Source organism: Amia ocellicauda, chromosome 5, assembly GCF_036373705.1.
Source record: "Amia ocellicauda isolate fAmiCal2 chromosome 5, fAmiCal2.hap1, whole genome shotgun sequence".
Classification (NCBI taxonomy): domain Eukaryota; kingdom Metazoa; phylum Chordata; class Actinopteri; order Amiiformes; family Amiidae; genus Amia; species Amia ocellicauda.
Window position 1 is genome coordinate 7,640 of NC_089854.1, and position 18,700 is coordinate 26,339.

General features: G+C 42.4%; 1 protein-coding gene across 1 annotated transcript; it reads right to left on the minus strand.

Moving 5' to 3' along the window:
• Nucleotides 1–2,450: 2,450 nt before the first annotated feature.
• LOC136749071 (zinc finger protein 391) lies at nt 2,451–12,951 on the minus strand. Its single transcript, XM_066703005.1, has 2 exons — nt 12,685–12,951; nt 2,451–4,112 (listed from the first exon to the last, which is right to left on the minus strand). The coding sequence occupies exon 2, from the start codon at nt 3,929–3,931 to the stop codon at nt 2,513–2,515; it is 1,419 nt and encodes a 472-aa protein (XP_066559102.1). The 5' UTR covers nt 3,932–4,112; nt 12,685–12,951; the 3' UTR covers nt 2,451–2,512.
• Between the last annotated feature and the right edge of the window lie 5,749 nt (nt 12,952–18,700).

An 18,700-nucleotide genomic window follows, 5' to 3' on the forward strand; every position in this document is an offset into this window, starting at 1 on the left:
TTTAGTCTTTGTTTTTGAATACATTTGACAATTTATATCTTTGGAATTGGTGTCTGCATCCAATTATTACAGAAATTGAGTTCTACAAGATTCCAGGATTCATGATAAGGTGATACTATAAATTCACTTCTTTAATTGAAATGTATAAGTGTACCTTACGCTACATTGGAGATAGTCAACATGGGTTTAGATGTGTCTTACTGATTTATTAGAATTTTTTGAACATGCAACTGCAGCTGTACATCACATGAAAGAATATGATAAGATATACTTAGATTTTCAGAAAGCTTTTGAATTGGTTCCACACCTAGGAGTCTATGTGGACTCCTCACTCTCTCCATCCAAGCAATGTGGGGAAGCAATGAAAAAGGCAAACAGAATGCTAGGGTATATTGTCAAAAGTGTAGAATTGAGAACAAGGGCAGTGATGTTCAGACTGTACAATGCTCAAGTTAGAGCTCATCTGGATACTGTGTGCAGTTCTGGGCTCCACACTTCAAGAAAGATATCGCTGCTCTAGAGGCAGTTCAGAGAGCAACCAGACCTATTCCAAGTCTGAAAGGAATGTGCTACAGAGAGACTGAGGGACCTGAACCTTTTCACTCTGGATCAGAGGAGACTACGTGGGAACTTGATCCAAGTCCTCGAAATCATGAAAGGCATCGACCACATCAAACCAGAGGAGTTTTTCCAGATCAGCAGGGACACACGCACCCAGGGACAGAAATGGAAATTGGGCTTCAAGGCATTCAAAACGGAAAACAGGAGACACTTCTTCACTGTATTCATTTAAAGTGAAGTAAAACTAAAATCACATTTACCATGACATGCTGGTAAGTGGTATTTGTGAGTTTTGCATATTTAATGATTAAAGAAAGACTTGTTGTTTGAATTATAATGTCTTTGGTCTTTGTTGAACCCTTCCTTAAAAACACAGAGAAAAAAAGTACAGAGAATACTATATTTATTTAACATGCCTGGCTTGGAAGGCCCTGACATGGAAGCTCCCCAATCTCAGCAGAGTCTCTCTGAACAACAAAATGTAACAGCCTTCACAGAAAGCATGACATGGTTCTGTGGGCAGGGTCCAGGCACATGCTTCCAAGAATTATTGCCTATGGGTCTCTGTTCGTAATCTGTCTTCCCAGGGGGAGGTGTGGAATGCAGAAACCAGATGGCTTCTTTTGACGTACTCCGTGAAGTCCAGTCCCACGGTCATCATTAACAACTGTCAATCAATCCCTATGATGCAACCTCTCCAGCTTGTCTGGAAAAAAAATTAAGTCCATGAAATACTAACAAATGAGCAACTGTAGGTTACCTATCCACTGTGTGGTCCTTTTATTATAGAAAGGAATTTCTAACAGACTTTTGCTAGCTTGATAGATCCAATTTGCTCAATCTGTATACATGATATTATTGCTAATGCTAGTATTAATATAAAACATTATACAGGGTTTCTTCAGTCTTATTTTGTAGCTTGTTTGCAGCAAAACAATAAATGTCGAAATGTATATTGTTGACAACATCAGAAACAACTGAACAGTCGCTTTCATTGGTAGATGTCATGAAATTGTGTTCCACTTGTGACTTCTCACCCAATTCGTGTATTTCACATCTCTGGACTGTTCTCTGTATTTTCCAGAAATATTTCGTATTTTGGGACTCTCAAACTGCTTTACAGCCTTGAACATGATCAACTTTAGTGCCCATTATGAAAGTTCATTAAGAGCCCACTAAAGAGTGGCTGTGAAGACTCTGTATAGGAAAGCGGAAGAAAGTGTTTTGTGATAATTATATAATGTTTTATATTAATAATAATATGCAGACCAAGCAAAGTAAATGTATTATGGTAGCAACAACCACTTTGCAAGTTGTTCAGGGCATACCCTCTAGACATTCCTGTCAATAATAGAAAAGATCAAACTGCAGATAGAGAGAGGGCCCACAGCTGTTTGTTAAAAAGTGTGTTTGTGGACTTAATTTTTTCTCCAGATAGGCAGGAACTGTTTTTGTTAATGAGCGATTGACAGTTGTTAAATAAGATCCGTGGGATCGGACCTTTCCTAGTATATCAAAGGAAGACATCTGTTCTTTGGATCCCACACCTCTTCCAAGGAAGACTACCATGAACATTACAAGGGTCAGAAATCTGACCTCGAGATAACACTCTGGCAGACCCCGGCCATAGATCCAAATGTCCTGCAATGTATATAAGGCTGACCACATGTGCTGTTCAATAAGTCTCTGCTGAGGTAGAGTGCTTCCATGTCGGGCCCCTTCCAGGCCTGGCATGTTAAATAAATACATTTACCATCTATGCATCCAGACTGGGTTCTTCAGGCTGGTCATGTGGATATATTTTCATTGAGATGATGTAATGCGTGTAATACAGTGTCTCTAGAAGACAATGTATGTTAGTGATTGACAAACCATGTAAGAAACTTGAATAATGGTTAAAAAGTTTAATGATAACAACAATTACAATAATGCCCACCAAAGACTGAGAGACTCATGTTTCAGTGAGGCTCTTCCCACACTGGGTGCTCTGTCCTGTGCCAGTGTGCTGGTGTCTGTTGAGATTAGAAATATCGGAGAAGCACTTCCCGCACTGGAGACAGCAGTACGGTTTCTCTCCCATGTGAATGCGCTGGTGTCTGTTGAGATGAGATGGCTGAGAGAAGCCCCTCCCGCAATGGACACACCAGTACAGTCTCTCTCTCCTGTGAATGTTCTGGTGTCGGTCAAGGTGAGATGCATCAGAGAAGCACTTCCCACACTGCACACAGCAGTATGATCTCTCTCCTGTGTGAATGCGCTGGTGTTTGTTGAGGACGTCTGCCCGTGCAAAGCTCTTTCCACACTGGCCACAGCTGTACGGTTTCTCTCCTGTGTGAACGCGCTGGTGTACGTCGAGGCTTTCTGCCCGAGAGAAGCATTTCCCACACTGGGCACAGCTGTACTGTTTCTCTCTTGTGTGAATCTGCTGGTGTGCGTGGAGACTATCTGCCAGAGAGAAGCACTTCCCACACTGGGCACAACTATAAGGTTTCTCTGTGTGAATGCGCTGGTGTGCTTTGAGATTATATGCCCGAGAGAAGCTCTTCCCACACAGCAGACAGCAGAATGGTCTCTCTCCTGTGTGAACGCGCCTGTGTGCGATGAGGCTACCTATCTGAGAGAAACTCTTCCCACATTGGTCACAACTGAACGGTTTCTCTCCTGTGTGAATGCGCTGGTGTGCGATGAGGTGATGTGCCCGAAAGAAGCACTTCCCACAATGGGCACAGCGGAACTTCTTCTCTCTGTGAGTGCTGTACTGCTTAATCAGCTCTGATGCCCCTGTGAGGCTCTTCCTACTCTGGGGCTGGCGATGGGGACGCTGTTTTCCATGCTGCAGTGGTGAGGAGGGGGAGCTGGAGAAGCGAGGTGGTGTAGGGGGTCTGGGACGCAGCTGTCTGCGCTGCGATGATGGGCTTTCGCCACTCAGTGCACTGTCCCTCCCCCCACTGAGCCCCATCCTTAAGGCAGCAGACTCTGGGTCACACTGTCCAGCTACAGGGAGCTCAGGCCACAGGTCCCAGGCACTGTCTGTAATGTTGTCAATTTTGAGATGACTGAGTGCATCTCTGAAGGGAATCTGTGTTCCCTGCTCCACTGTGTAAACACACTCCAGTGTGTCATCCTCTGTTTTGATGTGATCAGACAGCAGACTGGGTCCACACTGTGTTCTGGTAGAGCCCGGCTCAGCACCAGCTGCACTGGGTCCACACTCAGATCCCAGAGACTGGGTCTTGCAGAGATCTGCAGTGTGGGTGCAGTCCAGCTCAGGGTCGTGCTTTATGACCTTTAGCATGACCTTTGACCCTGCAGTGTCAGATCCCAGCGTTCCGAGTCCCTGTGTCGACCCCTCAGTGTGTAGCTCTGCCATGTGGTCAGACTCCTGTGCCCTGAGCTCCTCCTCACTCTGCTTCTGGGCTGCTCACTCAGCCCCTGGGTGCCTTCAGTAGCTGTGTCCTGCCTCAGACTGGAGCCCCACTCCTGCTCCCAGTGCTGCTGCTCAGTGGGAGCCCTTTCCACAGAGTCAGGGAGAGTGCTGGCCTCTACAGCTCCTGGGGGAGAGATGACACAGGAGAACAACATTGAGAACAGCAGCTCTGAAAACTCACAGTTAATGCAATTCCAATATGAGTCATTATATCAGAACATAATTCAGAAGTGCTAATAAAGTGACCAGTCAGCAAATAAACTGGGAGCATGTATGAAGTCAGACAGTAAGAGCACAGACTGGCGCACGTATATGGACAGTCAAATGGATTTGAAGATTTCATTAAATATTTAATCTTTAAATACTGTAGAGCTCTAAATAACTGAGAGCATGTAGGAGCTCTGTGTCAGAGTGCAGTCTGCCCACTAGTACAGCTGTTGCGATGATCATATAATCATGATTATAGGACCAGACTGCGATCAAATCGTATAATCGGTTGATTCGATGATCAAAGATTTTCGCGTTTTGAACTTTCTCATAGTAGCTTCCAAACAAAGCAAGCGTGTTTGTACACGGATTGTGTCTTCCACAGTTTCGTTACTGTAGGTCTACAACAGTTCTACACCAAACTTCACGAAACCGGAAATTCGAGAAGCAGGGGATCGCTACTTCTGCCATCCGTGTTTACTAGGATCCATCAGAGATGAACAGTAAGAGCTGCTGTCGTACCACAGTGTACAGATAGTACACAAAGCAGACATATTTGGGATTTCTTGATTTCAAAAGCAACTTAGAGCTTTGAAACAAGAGGGTGCTGCAATTAAAAGAGATGAGGACATAGATTTCTGTGTAAGATTGTGACTATACCACATAAAGTGGGGGCTTAAATTCCCCATCTGCAGACTTAATAAGCTGCAGTAGCCTGGCCAGGAGTCCATTCTTTCATTTCACTATAATTGTTATATCTTTCCTTTCCTTTGAAAAAAACTTTCCTTAGCTGCAGTAAAGAGATGTTGAATCTTTAAGGGGGAAAACAGTCTAGACAGGAAATGACCAGCAAGGTGTCACATGACCTAGCCTCTGGCTATATATACTTCCTGTTCACGAGTGTTTGGACATTTGTGTGTGTTTTCATGGTTGTCATTTGTATGGAACTGCCTTTGAAAGTGTGGAGCGCTGGGACCCTGGCTGTTTTCCCACCACTTCAAGTTCAAGTGAATGCTGCAACATTGGATATGGAAGAACCATACTGCAAACAAGCCTGAAGTGCGTCCTGGTGGGTGAGAACACTTGGCTTACATTTTTTTTTTTTTGTATATACTGGATATGCAGGCTGGGATTGTTTATTTGGGGGATTTTTTGCATTATTTTTATATGGAATAAGCTCATCTGACTCTACTTTGTTTTTTCCTTGGATTACAAAGAGCCTTTTCATTTCGAGACTTTTATATTGATTATTTTGATCTTTATTGCGTGCACTTCCTATTTTGATTTTTTTTTTTTTTTTTTTTCCCCACTTCATCTTTTGGACGAACGTTTGCAGTGCTCTACCTCGCTATTCATTATTTGTTTTACCTTTCTTCTTCCATCTGGTTACTACCTTAATTTTCACTTTCTAGACTTTAATAAAAGACGAATCAATTCTTTTTTATGAATCTGGTGTTCCTTATTTTTTCTGGCAGTTGATTGGGTTAAGTGTCTTAACATTTAATTTTACCCTTTCATCTTTAAAGTTGATAGTGTTTCCGGGAAATTGTTACAAGATGAAGCACATTTGTATGGTCTTGGCACCAGCGAGAGCAAGAGCAAGCTTTTCTGCTTTTCTGTGTAAAACTGCTCACGTTTTATTCTCGGCTTCTTGCTTTAATTTTACAAGCTTGTTTATTTTTTGATTCTGTAGCCCTGCATGTAAAAAATCTACTGCTTGAAGAAGAATTTGTATCCCTTGTCCATCTATAATGGTTTTGTCTTGTTTTCCTACGAGCCGGACCACATCAGAAGTGTCAGGGAAATCGGTGATCCACGATTGAAGATGTTGGCTAATGACTGAAATGGTTATGTGTCCATTGATATGATGTTCGTGTGTATGTGATTGGTAAGTCATGAGCATATACAGCTCTGGAAAAAATTGAGACCACTTAACTATGATTTCTGAACTTGGAGTGGTCTCTTAATTTTTTCCAGAGCTGTATACACCGATCAGCCATAACATTATGACCACTAACAGGTGAAGTGAATAACACTGATAATGTTGTTATCATGGCACCTGTCAGTGGGTGGGATATATTAGGCAGCAAGTCAACATTTTGTCCTCAAAGTTGATGTGTCAGAAGCAGGAAAAATGGGCAAGCGTAAGGATCTGAGCGACTTTGACAAGGGCCAAATTGTGAAGGCTAGACGACTGGGTCAGAGCATCTCCAAAACTGCAGCTCTTGTGGGGTGTTCCTGGTCTGCAGTGGTCAGTACCTATCAAAATTGGTCCAAGGAAGGAAAAGCGGTGAACCGGCGATGGGGTCATGGGGGGGCCAAGGCTCGTTGATGCATGTGGGGAGCGAAGGCTGGCCCGTGTGGTCCGATCGAATTGCTGAAAAAGTGAATGCTGGTTCTGATAGAAAGGTGTCAGAACACACAGTGCATCGCAGTTTGTTGTGTATGGGGCTACGTAGCCGCATACCAGTCAGGGTGCCCATGCTGACCCCTGTCCACTGCCGAAAGCGCCTACAATGGGCACGTGAGCATCAGAACTGGACCACGGAGCAATGGAAGAAGGTGGCCTGTTCTGATGAATCATGAGCTCAAGGTGTTGACTTGGCCTCCAAATTCCACAGATCTCAATCCAATCGAGCATCTGTGGGATGTGCTGGACAAACATGTCCGATCCACGGAGGCCCCACCTCGCAACTTACAGGACTTAAAGGATCTGCTGCTAACGTCTTTGTGCCAGATACCACAGCACACCTTCAGAGGTCTAGTGGAATCAATGCCTCGACGGGTCAGGGCTGTTTGGTGGCAAAAGGGGGACCTACACAATATTAGGCAGGTGGTCATAATGTTATGGCTGATCGGTGTATAATGAATGTGTCCGCTAAATTAATAAATAAATTATATTAACCGAGAACAGCAAAAAAAAAGTTTGATCTTTAGCTCTAATGTGTAATGTGTATGTCCTAACTATCTATGGGTATGTCAACTAAATTATGTATTATTGTTAGTAATATTATTAATAATGGGCAACAGTGAAAAAGTGTACGGACACTGACCGCTACTCCAGACAAGCTACCAGGGGGTTGTTTTAACAAGCAATACCTCTGCAGACCCGCTGAAGTGGTGGCATGACAATCCGTTGCCATTCCTGTTGATGGCCAAGCTGGCCAGAAAGTGTGTGTGTTTGTGCAACAAGCACTGCGTCAAAGAGAGTGGTCGGTACGGCTGGCTTTGTCACCCCAGTTAGATCTGGTCTAAAACCAGACCAAGTGAATGTTAGTGCTCCTTGCACAGAATCTCGCCACTGAGAAGCAGTAGGAAAGGTCAATAAAAGACGGAGAGAGGGTCTATTCTGGCCATCGCACAGTATTTTCATTTTGTTGTCTTTTTAAAATGTATTACTTATGGCATAACTTCCCAATGTGCAATTTATTTTTGTTTATTAAACCTAAAAATCAAGCACTTAATGTTATTTAAGTATCAAGTTATTTAAATGTCAATAAATTACTATTCCATAAAGCTGTATGCATCTGTGGGCTATACTTCAATGTAGTATAAAAGTAAAACAAATACAAAGATAAATACAAAAATTTGTTAATTGCAATTATTTGTATGACAAATTATGGTCAAACAAAATGGACAGCCCTACCCACTAGTATATGGAATGCCAAATTATGATTTACAGATTTCTGGAACTGGATTTCAAGACATTGTTAAATACTTAATCTCTAAATACTGTTAGGGCTTTCTTGGAAGGTTCGAAGGTTTGTTCAGTCTCCAGAACGTTGGAGGTCTTTCCAAACGTTCGAAGGTTCCTCGCATGACAATCTCATCGATTTATGTTTCTCCTGTTATCAGAGACTGACCATGTTCGAGTTAAATTAAAATGTTTCATGTGTATAATTGAACTTTGTTATATCCAACAACATTTAAGTAATGGGCATTACTTAAATAATTGTTGTTGGAAATAATGAAGTTCAAAACTGTCATAAAAAGCCCCTCAATTGCCACTGTCATCAGCAGGCATTAAACCAGACCATTACATTAAACCATAGGGGTAAATTTAAACCCTGCATTGAATGCTTACTGTACAAGTGTGCAAGATGTTTTAAGAAACATGATCTGCTAAGATAAGTATGAAACACAAAATATATATGCTTACACTGATAATTTAATACATTCAATGTTTATTCTGAAAAGCCCTAACCCCCACCTGGCAGCATGGATGTTGACCACTCCATGTAATTCTGCATGTCATTTTTTTTCTTTATGCACAATCTTTACAGCAATGTGTTGTGCACTTAGTTCGGTCAATGGCTCTACTAGGGAGACTTGCGTGCTCTTGCCAAGGCATGCGTTTATTGTCTTGTTACATTGGGGGACATTCTCACCTCTTTCTGACTCTGTGACCTAGGAGGAGAGAGGACGTGTGCCCTGGACCCTCTCCCCATTTGCCTCCTCAAAGCGATTTGTTCCTGATCTACTCTCCTTCATCTCCACCCTCCTCACTCCTCTCTGGCTGTTTCCCCTCTGCATTTAAACAAGCTGCTGTCATCCCACTCCTCAAGAAACCTACCCTTGACCTCACCTCTCCTCAAAACTATCACCCTACTCCCCTTCCTCTCAAAGACCCTCAAGCGTGCTGTCCACCATCAGCTCTCTGACTTTCTCACTCCTTGATCCTCTGCAATCCGGCTTCCGCACAGCTCACTCCACTGATACGGCTCTCCTGGCAGTCACTGACTCCTTCAGCTGTGCTTGGGCGGCCTCCCTCTCCTCAGTCCTCATCCTCCTTGATCTCTCTGTAGCATTTGACACTGTCGATCACTCCATCCTCCTCTCCTGCCTTGCTGACCTTGGAATCTCTGGGACTGCTCTCGCCTGGTTCTCCTCCTACCTCAGTGACCGGACCTATCAAGTGACATGGCGAGGTTCCTCATCCACCCCCCAACCTCTCCTCACAGGCGTTCCCCAAGGCTCCGTCCTGGGCCCGCTCTTGTTCTCTCTCTACACTCGCTCCCTGGGCCCCCTCATCACATCCCATGGTTTCTCCTACCACTTCTACGAAGATGATGCCCAGATCTTCCTGTCTTTCCCTCTTCTGACCCTTTCATCTCCTATCGCATCTCTTCCTGCTTATCTGCTATCTCCACCTGGATGCACTTGTACCACCTCAAGCTCAACCTCTCCAAATTGGATCTCCTGTTTTTCCCCCACTCTTCCTCGCCTTCTGCTGATCTCTCCATCTCAATCCCCTTGGAATCCACCACACTCTCTCCTTCTTCCTCTAAAAATCTAGGAGTCACCCTCGATCCTGTGCTCTCCTACACCCAGCACATCACCACACTGACACGCACCTGTAGATTCTTCCTGAGAAACATACACCGAATCCGTCCCTTCCTCACCCGCCCACTCCAGCTCATCCAGAACTCTGCGGCTCGCCTGGTATTCTCTCTGCCCCGATTCACACACACTGCTCCGCTCCCTCCACTGGCTCCCGATACCGGCACACATTCAGTTCAAGACACTGACCCTCATCTACCGCTGTCTCGACCACACTGCACCAAGCTACCTTCAGTCACTCGTCTCTCCATACATCCCCTCCAGACCACTGCGTTCCTCCAGTGCCAGAAGACTAACTCTGCCTCCTCTCCACTCCCCTTCCTCCAGAGCCACTCCTTCTCATCCCTGGCCCCTAAGTGGTGCAACGACCTTCCCACCGAAGTCAAAACAGCAGAGTCCTTGACCTCATTCCGGCGCTTACTCAAGACACATCTTTTAAGACAGTACTTGTAATATTAGTCCATTACTCTCTTGTAAGATAGCACTTTACAACGTTTTATCTTACTTCATTTTATGTTCCCCCTTGTTCCCTTTCCTGTAGACTGTGACCTAACATCTTGGCTGCACTCAGCTTTCACAATCCAGGATGTATGACCTCAATTATTGTATTTACTTGTGTAAATTGGAAGTTGTAAAATGTATTATGCTTTGAATTGCACTTATGTAAATTTGAATTTGTAATGTTTGATGCCTTGTACTGAACTGTATTATTGCACTTATATTTTGTAAGTCACCCTGGATAAGGGCGTCTGCCAAGAAATAATAAATGTTGCAGCTTCAGCTGAGACTCTCCCCTCTACCAGGATACCTTTCTAGATTATTTCATATGTAACAAATTTTGGAGAATCCCCTCAACTGATGTGCTTTCCCAGTGTGGGTGTGGCTTGCTGTTCACACTTTTACCCACTTTCTTTTCAAATGGTTATTAACCATTATTGCTGCTCTTTTAATTGGCATATTTGCTATTGTCCTGTGAAATGTTCTTTATTTTTCCCAAAACAATGTTTCAATGACTGTGGCTCTAAATTCTCATTTCTGTAATGTGCATGGCAACAGTTATTGGACAGTAAATACATTTACTTTGGACTGAATTTGACTCAAGGTTTTAGTTTTTGAAGAAATTTGATTTTGTATTAGTGAACTGAAGTTTGAGGGTTTAAAATTTAAGAATCTGGCTTGACTGAAAGCAAACTGTCAGTTTTTATAAATATAAGTGTTGATTAATTTAAACCCAAATAATTTGTTTTTTAACAATTACAAAAACAGGTTCAACTAACTTCAGACATTAATTTCAACACATTTTTATTTTTGAATTGAGACAACTTAATTCAGTTACTTATGACCAGTTGAAGTAATTTTTTCAGGTAAATCCAACTTCTAATTTTCTAGGTGCAACTGGGTCTTGACTGGTGTGTCCTATAGGCACAACAAAATGGAAACACCTTTTTCTCCTTCACTGCTTGTATACACTGCAACTAACTGTACAGTCCTCACTACTGCTGTCGTCTTCCTGCTCTTCATTTACAATGTGTGCAGTAGCCACATTAGTCTTATTTTTACAGCTGTGTGCCACATGTCCCGTTTTCTTGCATTTGTAACACGACTCGGTTTCCAAATGGCAATGGCTTGGATTTCCCTCCACATCTGTAGCAGTTGTCTTGCCCAATATTCGTATGTGGATAAGTAGGTTAACTGGCCAAGTTTCAGGATAAATTGGCATTAACTCTGGATTTTCCATCTCCGAAGAGTCTGAATATATTTAATCTGCCCAATGACATGACAGTGGACACGACCCCATTGATGACGCCGTTCATAGCAGATCCACTAGATCAAGGCAAGGCAAACTTTTTGGTGAGAAACAATTATTGGTTATTAAAGGTTGGTTATTCTTTAAATTTATACAGATTATTTATTTGATTGTTACAGTTCGGTTGGGATGATTTCTCTAGCTGATGAATTAGGACTGAACATCAGTAATACCACAGTAATGTTGATCATACACTATTAATTGCAGTTATAACATTTATTCAACACAACCAACCTTTTTCCCCATCACTGAGTTTAATTATATCCCCTTTAAGATTTAGATAAGTGATGTTGTTAAAACATTGTGAGGGGGATATTTTCCTTCAAAAATAAGTTTATTGCACCAAAGGCATCACAGATCAGCCTGGTTAGAAAGATAATCAGATCCAGTTTGACACTGTAAGCTTAAACCTTTGAAGTGCAGACATGACAACTAAATATCCCAGTTCTCACTCACAGCCAGCTTCTTATCCACCTTCCTCATCTTTAAGGAACTGTAAATCAAACAGGCTATAAGCAAGATTAAACACAGTATATACAACAGCCTAGAAATAATAGATGACTATATAATGAATATATACATATGTCCAGCACAGAGCACTGTGTATTATCTGCGTAAGTCTGTAATAAATGATATTGAACACCACCGTGTTTTGGGGTCACTGACATTGATGCAATTAAAAAACAAACTAAAGCATTTAACATGTATGCAATTGCTTGTCAGGCTTCTTCAATATAATGTGCTGTACCTTCTCATACCACAGGCGGCAGCTCTTCTGCCAAATCACTGCGCTTCCTCTTTAATAATTATCTCTAATAATCACTGCGCTGTGTGAGAAACTAACGAGCTCATTAAATCCACACAAACTCTCGGATATCAGTCAGAGCATTAGCGTAATCCGGGAAACATCAGTTCAGCCTGACTGCGTTAAACCCCGTAAGACGACCGGACCACCGAGAAACGGTGTGTTGCTGGAGCGGCCGCTATACTCATCGCTGCAAGGCTTTATCCGCATTTTCCGGCATGGTCACATTTTTGCATGGTAATTCTTGCGCATTTTTAGAAACATTTCCGTATCAGAGACCAAGGTTCAGTGTTTGGCCACAGCGAGCTCCTCTGTACGGCAGCCCACAGACTGACCCGTCCGCGTCTCACACGCATGCCCAGCTCCGCGCAGCCTCGTTCTGACCGCTGTGGACCGAGCCCGTCCGGCACTGGGGACTGGGTATGAAATGCCGCTGCAGCACTTCAGCTCGTTCGAGTTGGGCGTTTTGTCGGGTACAAGTACATGTTGAAGCAGTCCGTATGCTTCAGATCCTGTTACACACAACAATGCACTTACACGTCTGTGGTCTTCCATCATTCCGCCGCAGCGCGACCCTCCTCTCCAGACTGCGCTGTGCTGCACACTCTGCTGTTCCTCCCCACAGCTGTATTAACAGCAATAGTCTTCTTATTTTGTATTATTGTAGTTTATATATTTTTTCTTGTTTTGGTTCAGTATCTCCTATTGCTATGATGGGAAGTGTGTGTTTACGTGGGAGCAACAAGCAGACTTTAGTCACTCTGCACACGATCTGCGGAAAGTCTGAACATTCATTGGCTAAATGTTCATATTCTGTGCAGATTCGTGTGGCGCAGATTTCCGCAGTTCTACACAGATTTGCAGAATCCCACCGATCCCATTGGTGGAGCTGCGTAGACCCTCACAGAACTGCGGAAATCTGCGCAGTACGAACGTGACCATTGACTGAAGTCTGCGCGACGTGAACGCAACCACGTAAACACGCCGCCAGAGTGATGAATTCTGGGCATGGTAGTTTTCTGTAGGAAGTCGTAGCCGCAGATATCAATTACAAGGGTGAGATTAAACAGTTGAAAAACAGACAAAACTGCCGTGGGTAACTGTGGCATTTAATCAAAGGCTGTTTTGGAATCGGTTGTACATTAAGGAATATTCGACCTATTACTAAGTATTAATTAATGGGGAAATTATTTGTGATTGAGAAATGCATTTTTTCAGAGGTGTATCTGAGATTCATCTAAAAAGAATCTTTCCTTGTGTTTGCAATCCAATACGCAACAGCAGAACATGGGCATGGTATTGACCAATGGAAAGGACATTACTGTGTCTGTCTTCAGCCTTAGAGATGTTATATTTTTTAACTCAATCACAGACTGTGACTCTACAAATATCTAGCCAATCCAAAGACCCTCTGTGAGCCCTGGGATTCTCAGCTGATAAAGCAGGTGTCAGATTACGTGCCGCTGCAGAGAGAAGTGATCAGAGTACAGAGGGAGAAACAGACTTTTACATTGTAGCTTATACACAACATGCTTTTGCTATGAACCACAATGTTTTTGGTAGCCATGGATTCAGAACAACTTTAGCTAAAAGCAGTATGCATGTACAATGTACTTGTAAGGCAGCATTTGAGTGGAAAATGTGCAATACTGCATGGTTGATATGCACTTTGCCCCCCTTAATGTGCTATAGGTGTCATTTGACTTGCTGTCTTTCTTTCTGGTAGAAACCAGGGGCAAAACATTGATATAACAGTTATTGTTTCTTAATGTAGAAACAGCAGAGTCCTTGACCTCCCTCCAGCGCTTACTCAAAACACATAATTTCAGACAGTACTTGTAATTTAGTCTTTTACTCTCCTGTAAGAAAGCACTTATACCACATTTTATCACACTACTTGCCTTACGTTACTAGTACTCAAATTGTTATTTTGATCTCCCCTATGCTCCCTTTCCCCTGTTCCTTGACTGTCAGCTTTTACAGTCCAGGATGTAAGACCTCATTTATTGTTTACACTTGTGTAAATTGTAATTTGTAAAATGTATTATGCTTTGAATTTAACTGTATTATGTAAATTGTAATTTGTCATGTTTTATGCCGTGAACTGCACTGTATTTTTGCACTTTGTATTGCGCTTATATTTTGTAAGCCGCCCTGGACAAGGGCATCTGCTAATAAATAAATAAATAAATAAATAAATAATAATAATAATAATAATAATAACAATAATAATAATAATGTGTGTCTCAAAGTGTACTAGAACTCTGCATTTAGAAGTTAATGTCCTGAAAAAAAAATAATATTAAAAGCAACAATATATCTGGATCTTCGTACATTTTATTTCACTCCCCTAATCATAAACAACTATCTAGTGCTTTTATATGGCAATTTATCATCGGTGTCCCAAGTTCCTCACCCTGCCGCAAATAGGGCCACAATTCAAATTTTACACTTGTAAAAACTCAAGTACCACAAGGTGAATGTGCATGTGTTTGTGTGTGAGCCTTATGAAGGAGGCACACAGGAGATTAATTTGATATTTTAATCCAACATTTTATTTTCCATAAATTATATTATCAATGTATTTTGAAGGCTCCTAGATTTTATCCTGCAGAAAACAACGTCCAAGAAAAAAATATTTTATTTAGGCACAGATCTAGAAATTACTTTCATTTGTCAAAGGGTAACATTGGGCTATAAACATAGACTTCTCGACAAATCATCCGAGGTAATTGAATAAAATCTTGAATTAAAGGTCTTTTATATCATATTTTCATATTTAACTAACCGATCAACCTAGCTAGTGCACAATGTGGCAGTTTTTGGCAGGGGCATCATACAGCTAAATGTTTTGGGGGGGGGGCATATTACAATTGTTACAAATGTTTGGCATAACTACATCTACAGGGTATCCTAAGTTATTTAAAATGTAAGTACAATGAGGGAAAATAGTATTTGATCCCCTGCTGATTTTGTACGTTTGCCCACTGACAAAGAAATGATCAGTCTATAATTTTAATGGTAGGTGTATTTTAACAGTGAGAGACAGAATAACAACAACAAAATCCAGAAAAACACATTTAAAAAAAGTTATAAATTGATTTGCATGTTAATGAGTGAAATAACTATTTGACCCCTTTGAGGGTCAGACATTTCTCGTAGTTGGCCACCAGGTTTGCACACATCTCAGGAGGGATTTTGTCCCACTCCTCTTTGCAGATCCTCTCCAAGTCATTAAGGTTTCGAGGCTGACGTTTGGCAACTCGAACCTTCAGTTCCCTCCACAGATTTTCTATGGGATTAAGGTCTGGAGACTGGCTAGGCCACTCCAGGACCTTAATGTGCTTCTTCTTGAGCCACTGCTTTGTTGCCTTGGCTGTGTGTTTTGGGTCATTGTCATGCTGGAATACCCATCCACGACCCATTTTCAATGCCCTGGCTGAGGGAAGGAGGTTCTCACCCAAGATTTGACGGTACATGGCCCCGTCCATCGTCCCTTTGATGCGGTGCAGTTGTCCTGTCCCCTTAGCAGAAAAACACCCCCAAAGCATAATGTTTCCACCTCCATGTTTGACGGTGGGGATGGTGTTCTTGGGGTCATAGGCAGCATTCCTCCTCCTCCAAGCACGGCAAGTTGAGTTGATGCCAAAGAGCTCGATTTTGGTCTCATCTGACTACAACACTTTCACCCAGTTCTCCTCTGAATCATTCAGATGTTCATTGGCAAACTTCAGACGGGCCTGTACATGTGCTTTCTTGAGCAGGGGGACCTTGCGGGCGCTGCAGGATTTCAGTCCTTCATGGTGTGTTACCAATTGTTTTCTTGGTGACTATGGTCCCAGCTGCCTTGAGATCATTAACAAGATCCTCCCATGTAGTTCTGGGCTGATTCCTCACCGTTCTCATGATCATTGAAACTCCACAAGGTGAGATCTTGCATGGAGCCCCAGACCGAGGGAGACTGACAGTTATTTTGTGTTTCTTCCATTTGCGAATAATCGCACTAACTGTTGTCACCTTCTCACCAAGCTGCTTGGCGATGGTCTTGTAGCCCATTCCAGCCTTGTGTAGGTCTACAATCTTATCCCTGACATCCTTGGACAGCTCTTTGGTCTTGGCCATGGTGGAGAGTTTGGAATCTGATTGATTGATTGCTTCTGTGGACAGGTGTCTTTTATACAGGTAACGAGCTGAGATTAGGAGCACTCCCTTTAAGAGAGTGCTCCTAATCTCAGCTCGTTACCTGTATAAAAGACACCTGGGAGCCAGAAATCTTGCTGATTGATAGGGGATCAAATACTTACTTCCCTCATTAACATGCAAATTAATTCATAACGTTTTTGAAATGCGTTTTTCTGGATTTTTTTGTTGTTATTCTGTCTCTCACTGTTAAAATACAGCTACCATTAAAATTATAGACTGATCGTTTCTTTGTCAGTGGGCAAATGTACAAAATCAGCAGGGGATCAAATACTTTTTTCGCTCACTGTATACTTTTATGTACTGTTGTACATACATATTCAGTAGTATTGCTCCACTGTTTCTGTTGTATTCACGCCACTGGTATTTCTGATATCGCTTGGTGCTAAACACAGTGTGAGGGTTGACATCTAATACAGGTGGAGTGGGTCCCATTCTCATATACAGCTCTGGAAAAAATTAAGAGACCACTCCAAATTCAGAAATCATGTTAAGTGGTGTATTTTTTGGCACAATTAAACTTGTCTCTGTTTCTGATTATTAAAAAAGTCCTTAAAACTGGTGTGCATATTGTATTGTACAAACTATAAGAACAAGTAGGTCAATGTAATTGCAACTGAAGCTTTTTACAAGGGTCCACATTTATTACTAAAGCATTTATTTGGTCTTGTTATATTATTTCTGTCTTAACCGTGTCACCCTAAACCATATTCACCTCATACCTGTCTGGTGCTGCTACTACTGATACTGCAGCTTCAGGTAGACTTCAGTCACAGGGGCTTTAAAAACAACATTGAATATTCCAATACTGAATGTCTGACAATAGTCCTGTTGTCATTCATTATACACCGATCAGCCATAACATTATGACCACCTGCCTAATATTGTGTAGGTCCCCCTTTTGCTGCCAAAATAGCCCTGACCCGTCGGGGCATGGACTCCACTAGACCTCTGAAGGTGTGCTGTGGTATCTGGCACCAAGACGTTAGCAGCAGATCCTTTAAGTCTTGTAAGTTGCGAGGTGGGGCCTCCATGGATCGGACATGTTTGTCCAGCACATCCCACAGATTCTCGATTGGATTGAGATCTGGGGAATTTGGAGGCCAAGTCAACACCTTGAACTCGTGATTCATCAGACCAGTCCACCTTCTTCCATTGCTCCGTGGTCCAGTTCTGATGCTCACGTGCCCATTGTAGGCGCTTTCGGCAGTGGACAGGGGTCAGCATGGGAACCCTGACTGGTCTGCGGCTACACAGCCCCATACGCAACAAACTGCGATGCACTGTGTGTTCTGGCACCTCTCTATCAGAACCAGCATTCACTTTTTCAATTTGAGCTACAGTAGCTCGTCTGTTGGATCGGACCACACGGGCCAGGCTTCACTCCCCACGTGCATCAATGAGCCTTGGCCGCCCATGACCCTGTCGCCGGTTCACCGCTTTTCCTTCCTTGGACACTTTTGATAGGTACTGACCACTGCAGACCGGGAACACCCCACAAGAGCTGCAGTTTTGGAGATGCTCTGACCCAGTCGTCTAGCCATCACAATTTGGCCCTTGTCAAAGTCGCTCAGATCCTTACGCTTGCCCATTTTTTCTGCTTCTAACACATCAACTTTGAGGACAAAATGTTCACTTGCTGCCTAATATATCCCACCCACTGACAGGTGCCATGATAACGAGATTATCAGTGTTATTCACTTCACCTGTCAGTAGTCATAATGTTATTGCTGATCGGTGTATGCAACAAACACTGAATGTGCACCTACAGTAATGTCACTAAAACCCAACGGAGAAGGATGTGAATAATTCTTAAGGCAACTGTACCTGTAGTTAGCAAAGGAAAAAATGAAACACTTAAATAATAACACAGTACCAACAGTAAAATGATTGACAGTGATGTATGCTGTACATCCCAATGACACAAAACATTGAATAACTTTAGTTTTTTTTTTTTTTTTTTCATTTTTGTAAAAGCACTTTAATATTTTTCCTAGAGAGACCCCGCTAACATAGTCATTCCTAAAAAATGACTTTGTCATTTTGGCCCCAAAATGATTTCTGAAAGCATATTCCTCGGCCTGTGTGCCATGGTGTGCAATTCATGCCCATATGTGATACACTCAGACTTTTGCACAGTTTCTCACGATTACACATGATTTGTCACTTTTTTCATCGCAATCAATGATTTAGTTCCACTGGACCGATTTAAAAACTTGAAGCATCATCTTTTAGGCTAAATCCTAAAATTGCAAATCAGACCAACACCAATGATTTTATGATTATAATTTTTTTACCTCACTATTGGCAATTCTGTGACACTTCTGTGACTACCATATATTAATAACTGTAA

Excerpts from the sequence above, each read along its gene's own strand:
- LOC136749071 (XM_066703005.1), bottom strand. The coding sequence starts at position 3,931 with ATGGCAGAGCTACACACTGAGGGGTCGACACAGGGACTCGGAACGCTG.